This window comes from Malaclemys terrapin, chromosome 2 (assembly GCF_027887155.1).
Source record: "Malaclemys terrapin pileata isolate rMalTer1 chromosome 2, rMalTer1.hap1, whole genome shotgun sequence".
In the NCBI taxonomy this organism is placed as follows: Eukaryota; Metazoa; Chordata; order Testudines; family Emydidae; genus Malaclemys; species Malaclemys terrapin.
Window position 1 is genome coordinate 232,775,584 of NC_071506.1, and position 9,586 is coordinate 232,785,169.

The window sequence follows — 9,586 nt, forward strand, 5'->3', positions numbered from 1 at the left end:
ATTTCTATCACAGAAACCTCTATATATCATAAAGAACTATAATAAAGACTGTACAACAGATTAAGTATCAGTGTCATCTTTATGCTGTACTGAAGCTACAACATCTAAACTCTCTCATACTAAATAGAAGTAAGGCACAGAAAGCAGTGATGGGGGTGGGGGTGGGGGCTATAGGGGGAAGATCAACTGAGAACGTCCCTGTAAATAATTTTCTAGTTGAAGTGAATTTTCCTTCAGTTTTTCCCTTTTACTTCTAACAAGACAACAATTTATTATGATTTATCATAATGACCGGAAACAACAATTTGTGGACATTATTGGTCGGATGCTACTTGGTGCAAAGGAGCCTAACACTTCACAGATTTGGCCCTCAATTTGTTCTTTACTTGGTGCTTCTATCCTAATCACATTATTTATATAGCAGCACTGATTTCACAGACATATAAAGTAACAAACAGTCCTAGCCCAAGAATCTGACAATTTAGGATTTTTACTCTAACTAGACCTCACTTGATAGCTCTTAATGGCTTTTTTTTTCATCAAGCTTGTGTAGCTGTTGCAGTATCAGGAAATTGTGTATTCCCACTACAAGACAGATACATTAAAGCTGGACAGATACAGCAAGACAGATGTATCTAATTAAGTGCAATGAGGAAGAAAGTACAATTAAGACTGTTTGTTTTTTAAAGTGATTTGATTAACATCAGTAACCAGGTTAGAGGCTTCTCTCCGAGCTGGAGATCTGTGTCCAGATACATCATGTACAATGTTTTATACATAGCTGAATAAACCTGGGACTTGAACCTACAAACCCTCACTCCTGTGATTAGTACCATTGATTTCAAATGGACTTCAGTGAGGTGGCTCATGTATTTAAGGTCTGCTCAGCTGAGTAAAATGTTGTAGGATTGAGCTTTAGTAATCTGTGTGTTGTAGATTTCATAGCTGGAGTCCGTGTTCAGGAGCTTATACAGTGGTATCTGAACGATGCATAAAGTGCTATGTCTAGCATCTGCACATGTACTTCCTTGCCCACTTTCCAGGGGGTGATTTATCTATCCCATTGCTATCACAGTTTAACACCTATTATCTGGAATAATAATATTTGCTTCAAAAACTTTGTGGGCATCTTTTTACCATCAGAAAAGTCAATTTTTTTTTGTTTTGTTTTGAAGGACATGACAAATGTTTTGGACTGTAGCGGTGATAGCCAACTTTTTCATCCTGATGAACTAAAATGTTACAGTCAATACTTTGGGGTAGAGTTTCTGCCATTCAGCCTCTCAGGTGGTGCATAGGGGGCCAAAACCACCTTTAAGCCCCATACTAGGCATTTCCCTAGTATGGGGAGTCATCAGTGGGTGCAGAGCCGTCAGAACCAGCTCTTTTGCCTCCCTCACTGCAACCTCCGGCAAAGGTGGTGCTCAATAGGAGGGGATGTAGATGGGTCATACTATGCTGCAGCTGTTTCTACCTAGCACACGGTCCCTTGGCACCACCAGGCTGCTCTAACCTGCACCAGGGTCAGGGCAGAGGATAAGGGAGCCATAATTTGCAATTGTTTCTCAGTGTTTCTCCTCTCCTGGATTGTTCTGGCTAATTGTGGGGGGGGACCGTCCCCATCTTTTGCTAGGCCCTTTCCTTGGCTGAGGCAGAGCAAGTGAAGTGCCTGTCCTGCTCTCCCTAGGTTTCTCAGAAGAAGCATACAATGAAGAAGCAAGAACTGCTTTTTTCCATGACTGCAGTACAGCATGCAGTGAGCCACGAAGCTGCTGAGCAGCTATGGAAGAGAAGGGCCAATGGCTGCGCAGAATGCTCCAGGCTCATGCTGCATGAAGCTGTAAAGGTGTTGGTGAAGGGAACATAAATATACAGCACAGTAAGGCTATCCAACCAGTGGACTCTCAGTAGCATTCTGTAGTGCAAGAAGGCAGGAGTGGAGCTCCCCCGATACAGTCTTCTATACCAGGGGTTCTCAAACTAGGGGTCGGGACCCCTCAGGGCGTCACAAGGGTATTATATGGGCAGGGGTCGCGAGGTGTCAGCCTCCATCCCAAACCCCGCTTTGCCTCCAGCATTTATAATGGTGTTAAATATATAAAAAAGTGTTTTTAATGTATAAGGGGGGCGGGTCACACTCAGAGGCTTCTGTGTGAAAGGGGTCACCAGTACAAAAGTCTGAGAACCCCTGTTCTATACCATAGGATCCAAAAGATTGGGAAAAATCATTGGAATCAGATGCCTAGGACTGGACCAGATGTTGCCTGGAGACAAGGAGCTGGACAAGATCTTTCTGCAGAAGAGGAAAGGAGCCAGACCAGGGGGTAGGTGTGAATTTCTGGGGAAGCTAGAATATGCTTGCCTATAGGACCCATCTTTAAACTGTTATAATGGGTAGACTCTGGCTTTTGATGTTTGAGTCCTTGTTGGTTCCAGGTCTATAGGCACCTATGTTGGCATTTATCCAGATAAGAGGAGTATTCTACAGGGTAGTTATAATGTTCCTATGAAATTTGTGCTTAGAATAAGTCAGTTACACATCACTGATATTTGTGTATTCCTGGAGTGGCTTCCAGTTCAAGTTTATTGTTCTATAAGAGAGGATTACTAGGCACCCAGTGCAGAATTCTTGCTTACAAGAAGATATTAATACTTTTCTCTCCCATCCAAGTATTCAGTAGCCCACATTTTCCTTAGTCTGTGAGATTTGACTAGCTCAAAGCCCACAGGGGTATGGCTACAGTCTAATGAGTTTATGTTCACTGAAACACGAGGGAGCAAGATAATAGGATGAGGTAGCAAACTCGGGTCTCGTGTAGCAATGCAGGGTACTACCACTAGCTCAGCTGGCAAGATACCCCACACATAGCACTTTTCAAAACATGCTATCATGAAATATGTACAGTCAGTGCCACTTCCAGGGGATGTAAATCACATGAAAGCCTCAGGAAATCATTTCCCTGCCCCCATCAAACAGAATAAGCTTTCTGTGGTGGTACTGGGACAATCAATCTCTCAAGCCACTTTATCAGGGAAATTTTGGGAGTGGGAGGGGTTAACTGTCCTATCATTTACAATTAGGGGTGTTAATATGATGGTTAAAAGCCAGAAATTGCTCATGACTGTTGCTTTTCTTTGTCTCACCTGAGGGTATCCAGGAAATAGTCATCAGTTCAAATCAGAGGTGTTAATGTGCAATTAAAGATCAGAAGCGTTTGCTGAATGAAATGAGTTGTGGCCTAGAAAAACTTTATTTTAATAGGATGTCTGCTTAATTGGGATGGATGAGCCTTCACAATTAAATAGTTGCTTTTCAAAGGGGCCAAATAGTTAGGCCTAGTCTAAGGCCTGGTCTACACTACGACTTTAATTCGGATTTATCAGCTTTAATTCGAATTAACCCTGCAACTGTCCACACAACGACGCTATTTATTTCGATGTAAAGGGCCCTTTAAATCGATTTCTGTACTCCACCCCGACGAGCGGAGTAGTGCCAAAATCGATTTTAGCAATTCGAATTAGGGTTAGTGTGGCCGCAATTCGATGGTATTGGCCTCCGGGAGCTATCCCACAGTGCATCATTGTGACCGCTCTGGACAGCAATCTAAACTCGGATGCACTGGCCAGGTAGACAGGAAAAGCCCCGCGAACATTTGAATTCCATTTCCTGTTTGCCCAGCGTGGAGAGCACAGGTGACCACAGATAGCTCATCAGCACAGGTAACCATGCAGGCTGATAATCGAAAAAGAGCACCAGCATGGACCGTGAGGGAGGTACTGGATCTGATCGCTGTATGGGGAGAGGATTCAGTGCTTGCAGAACTTCGTTCTAAAAGACGAAATGCAAAAACTTTTGAAAAAATCTCCAAGGGCATGATGGAGAGAGGCCACAATAGGGACTCAGATCAGTGCCGCGTGAAAGTCAAGGAGCTCAGACAAGCCTATCAAAAAACAAAGGAGGCAAACGGTCGCTCCGGGTCAGAGCCGCGGACATGCCGCTTCTACGCCGAGCTGCATGCAATTCTAGGGGGGGCTGCCACCACTACCCCACCTGTGTTCGTGGATTCTGGGTCGGGGATAGTCTCATCAGCGACGTCTGAGGATTCTGCCGATGGGGGAGAGGAGGAGGAGGAGGATGAGGATGAGCTTGCAGAGAGCACACAGCACTCCATTCTCCCCAACAGCCAGGATCTTTTTATCACCCTGACTGAAGTACCCTCCCAAGCCTCCCAAGCCAGTACCCAAGACTCTGACCCCATGGAAGGGACCTCAAGTGAGTTTACCTTTTAAAATATAAAACTTTTTTAAAAAGCAAACGGTTTTTAATGATTACTTTGCCTGACTTTGCATTCGCGGTCAGTTCAGCTACTGGAAAAGTCTGTAGCTACTGGAAAAGTCTGTTAACGTGTATGGGGATGGAGCGGAAATCCTCCAGGGACATCTCCATGAAGCTCTCCTGGAGGTACTCCGAAAGCCTTGCCAGAAGGTTTCTGGGCAGTGCATCTTTATTCCCTCCTCCATGGTAGGACACTTGACCACGCCATGCTTGCAGCAAGTAATCTGGTATCATTGCCTGACAAAGCCTGGCAGCGTATGGTCCCGGTGTTTGCTGGCATTCAAGCAACATCCGTTCTTTATCTTGTTGTGTAATCCTCAGGAGAGTGATATCACTCCTGGTAACCTGGTTGAAATACGGGAACTTAATTAAGGGGACAGAGGTGGCCGTTCCTACTGGGATGTTTGCCTGTGGTGGAAAATAAATCCTTCCCTGCAGTTAGCCAAGCGCAGATGGGAAATTGGCCCTGAGTTTTTCGCGTTTGGCTAGCAGGGATCTTCCCTGTTACCAGCCACGCGGTGGGGGGAGGGGTACCGTGATCATCCCAGAGAATTCATGGCGGGAGGGGGGCGGCGGCGGGGGGGGGGTTAGTTTGGTGCCTGCAGGGATCTTCCCTGATACTAGCCACGCAGTGGGGGGGAGGGGTACAGCGAGCATCCCAGAGAATTCATGGCGAGAGGGGGGGGTGGTTAGTTTGTTTTCTGGTGCTGCTGAATGTTAACGGAAAAACCGCAGCACTCTACTTGCCTGAAGGGGCCCAGACAAGCCCCCCCACACTGCCCCCCCCAACTGGCTGAGATTGGCCAGGCTTCTGCAGCACTCTACAAGCTATGCTTGGTATGTGGGAAAGGAGGGCGCAGAAGCTTACCATGGCCGCATGCAAGCCGAATTCTGTTGCCCAGACCTGTGATCTCTAGCAGCAAAGCCACAGGCACTCAGCATTAAGAGGCAAAATGCGACCTTGCACAGAAATCACATGTGCTATGTAATGTGAACAGTGTTGGTCACCGTGAAAGAGTATAAGCATTTTTCTGCAAAATGTAGCTTTTAAAACAATTCTCTCTTTTTTCCCCTCCCTACAGCAGCTGCAAATTCCTCAAGCCTCCCTCCTCCATCCCAAAGGTTATCACAGATAAGGCGTCGTAAGAAGAGAACGCGAGAGGACATGTTTTCGGAAATTATGGAATCCAGCCGCAGTGACAGAGCTCATGTGAATGAGTGGAAGGAAACCGTTTCAAAGTATAGGAAAGAAGTCAGTGAACGTGAGGACAGGAGGGACCAACGTGAGGAGAGGAGGGACCAACGTGAGGAGAGGAGAGACGCTCGAGATGAGAGGTGGCGGCAGGAAGACCAGAGGATGAAGGATGCAACGCTGGGGCTGCTCCGGCGTCTGGTGGAGGTTCAGGAACGGCTGCTGGAAAACAGACTGCCGCTTCAGCCCCTGTTCCACCCTCCCCCCTCCCCATGTTCCGTATCCTCCTCACCCAGACGTGTAAGAACGCGGGGGGGGAGGCTCCGTACACCTTCTCATTGCACCCCAGTAGACAGCCCAAGCAAAAGGCTGTCATTTTTTTAATCTTTTCTTTGTGGCTTTTTCCTTCCCAGCAATCCTCCTCCCAAATACCACACGGGTTCCCTCCCTCTTTTTCTAATCTATTAATAAAGAATAAATGATTTTTAAATGATAGTGACTTTATTTGGTTTGAAAGAAAGCTGGGGGAAGGGGCAGGGTGGGTTCCTTACAGAAAATCAGTCAGTAAAGGGGGAGGGTTTTCATGAAGGAGAAACAAACAGATATTTCACACGGTAGCCTGGCCAGCCATGAAACTGGTTTTCAAAGCTTCTCTGATGCACAGCGCTTCATGGTGTGATCTTCTAATCGCCCTGGTGTCTGGCTGCGCGTAATCAGCAGCCAGGCGATTTGCCTCAGCCTCCCACCCCGCCATAAAGGTCTCCCCCTTACTTTCACAGAGATTGTGGAGCACACAGCAAGCAGAAATAACAATGGGGAGATTTCTTTGGCTGAGGTCAGAGCGAGTCAATAATGATCTCCAGCGACCTTTTAAACGGCCAAATGCACATTCTACCACCATTCTGCACTTGCTTAGCCTCTAGTTAAACAGCTCCTGACTCCTGTCCAGGCTGCCTGTGTATGGCTTCATAAGCCATGGCATTAAGGGGTAGGCTGGGTCCCCAAGAATAACTATGGGCATTTCAACATCCCCAATGGTTATTTTCTGGTCCGGAAAGTAAGTCCCTTGCTGCAGCCCTTTAAACAGAGTAGTGTTCCTGAAGACGCGAGCGTCATGAACCCTTCCCGCCCAGCCCGCGTTGATGTTGGTGAAACGTCCCTTGTGATCCACAAGTGCTTGCAGCACCATTGAAAAGTACCCCTTGCTGTTTATGTACTCGGTGGCTTGGTGCTCCGGTGCCAAGATAGGGATATGGGTTCCGTCTATTGCCCCACCACAGTTAGGGAATCCCATTGCAGCAAAACCATCCACTATAGCCTGCACATTTCCCAGAGTCACAAACTTTCGTAGCAGCACCTGAGTGATTGCTTTGGCTACTTGCATCACAGCAGCCCCCACAGTAGATTTGCCCACTCCAAATTGATTCCCGACTGACCGGTAGCTGTCTGGCGTTGCAAGCTTCCACAGGGCTATCGCCACGTGCTTCTCAACTGTGAGGGCTGCTCTCATCCTGGTATTCTGGCGTTTCAGGGCAGGGGACAGCAAGTCACAAAGTTCCATGAAAGTGCCCTTACACATGCGAAAGTTCCGCAGCCACTGGGAATCGTCCCAGACCTGCAACACTATGCGGTCCCACCAGTCTGTGCTTGTTTCCCTTGCCCAGAATCGGCGTTCCATGGATAGAATCTGCCCCATTAACAACATGATCTCCAAAGCACCGGGGCCTGTGGTTTCACTGAATTCTGTATCCGTGTCTGTGTCCATGTCCCCATCATGCTTGTCGCTGCGCTGCCGCTGCCTCCTCGCCTCGTTTCTCTGGTCCTGGCTGAGCATAAACTCCACGAGAACGCGCGAGGTGTTTACAATATTCATGACTGCTGTCTTGAGCTCAGCGGGCTCCATGCTTGCCATGGTATGGAGTCTGCAGTGTTCACCCACCCAGGAAAAAAGGCGCGAAAATGGTTGTCTGCCGTCCGTTGCTTTCATGCAGGGAGGGAGGGAGGAGGTGAGGCTGTACCCAGAACCACCTGCGACGATGTTTTTTGTCCCATCAGGCACTGGGATCTTAACCCACAATCCCAATGGGCGCGGGAGACTGCGGGAACTATGGGATAGCTATGGAATTGCTACCCACAGTGCAACGGTGCAGAAATCGACGCTAGCCCCAGTACTTGGACGCACACCACCGAAGTAATGTGCTTAGTGTGGCCGCATCCATTTCGACTTTATACAACCTGTTTTTTAAATCCGAATTATCTAAATTCGGATTAATCCCGTAGTGTAGACATACCCTAAGTAAGAAAATTAAGTGGGTTTAACTACATTGTGTAGGGATGTGAAAAATCAGCACCCCTGAGTGATATGGTTAAGCCAAACTAACCTCCTGTGTAGACAGTGCTAGGTCAATGTAAGAATTCTTCCTTCAGCCTAGCTGCTGCCTCTCAGGAAGTTGGATTATGCATGCGGAGGGAAGAACCCCTGATATCAGCATAGGTATCAGAGCTACAGGGATGCAGCTGTGCCACTCCAGCATTTCAAGTGTAGACAAGCAAATTCCAGTGTCATTCAATAGGATTTGGACACTTAACTCCTGACAGTCCTTTTGAAATGAAAATATGGCTGAGATTTTCAAAGCTAACTCTGCTAATCCTAAACAGGTTACCCCTAGACCCGGTGTAAGCAGGCACACTGCAAAGCCATTCCTGAGTTCCTGTGTCCTTACTGGTGCTGTGCTAACCCATGTGCGTTGGTAGTACTTCTGGGCTACACTCTTGGGTCTTTGAGCTGCACTAAACTGAGCTGCTGTGTTATTTCCCAGTGAAATGAGGGAGCATGTGTCTGTCCTTTTGGACATACAAGGGGAATTGCGGGAAGGCACTGGAGGACTATTGTCACTGAAATGGTTTAGCCTGTGTCCTCACTGCAAAGTGGACATATTACCATCCTGAGTAAAAGCAGCACCACGGCTTTAGTCTATACCCTAGGACAGGGAGGTCAGGTGGAAAGCACCACCAAGTTCAAGTGAGAGGGTTTTTTGTGTATGGCCAGGAGGAGGGTTGGGGCAGCATCTGAGTAAGAGCCTGGGTTAACTATGCAATTTAGACATATATCCTAAATTGAATTACTCATAATCTAGAAAAAACTCAAATATTGGGTATCAATCCCAGGATGAATTTACATGGCTACCCTCTCATTACTAATCTTGTAATACTGTTAGTGGTTTATGAAGTGCTAAAGCTATATACAACTGTAAAAAAAAATTAAGGAGTATCTGTGTGATGGAGTCCCAAATAAAATGCACTGAGCAGTAATCAGTTGGTTTAAAAGGTCCAAGCTCTTCAGAAATTTGCTCTTTTAATACCTGGAAAAATCTTCAAGGCAGAAAGACTGACAGCTCTAAACAACTCATTTATTTTCTCTCTCCCCATAAATCAAATGTCTACATCTGAAAATATTTTTTTCTGTGGTGAAGAGCCTGATCCTGAGAGATGATGAAGGCCACTAATGTCCACTGAAGTAAGTGTGAGCTGAGGTCACATAACACTTGATTGGATTGGGCTGTTAGGGCCTGCTCCCATTTGAAGTAAATAGCACAATGTCAATATTTCAGGGATTGGGCCTGTGATGGATTGGATTACAGAAACCCCCTTGGGACTGCCACCTGATAGGCCGAGACTACTTCTGACCTGTTTTGCCTGCCAGCTAGGGACTCCAGAACCTTGCCTGTTTAAGCGAGACATGCTAGCCTACTACAAACACAGCCCCAGGTCTGAACTATGGCCCCCAAAAGTTGCAGGCTTAATTGAAAACAGCTTAAGAAGTGCTCCTGTCTCCAGCATTCAGATACCCAACTCCCAGTAGGAAGTTGGTGAAGGACTGGAATGAATTACCTACGGAGGTGGAATCTCCATCCTTAGAGGTTTTTAAGGCCCGGCTTGACAAAGCCCTGGCTGGGATGATTAATTGGGGTAGGTCCTGCTTTGAGCAGGAGGTTGGAGTAGATAACCTCCTGAGGTCTCTTCCAATCCAAATCTTCTATGATTCTAAACTGAAGCCA

General features: G+C 46.9%; 1 protein-coding gene across 1 annotated transcript; it reads left to right on the top strand.

Annotated features, from left to right (window-relative positions):
- The first annotated feature begins 4,194 nt into the window (after positions 1-4,194).
- LOC128831090 (eukaryotic translation initiation factor 3 subunit A-like) lies at positions 4,195-5,943 on the top strand. Its single transcript, XM_054017200.1, has 2 exons — positions 4,195-4,273; positions 5,419-5,943. Exons 1-2 carry the CDS (start codon positions 4,258-4,260, stop codon positions 5,910-5,912), a joined length of 510 nt encoding a protein of 169 aa, XP_053873175.1. The 5' UTR covers positions 4,195-4,257; the 3' UTR covers positions 5,913-5,943.
- Positions 5,944-9,586: the final 3,643 nt, after the last annotated feature.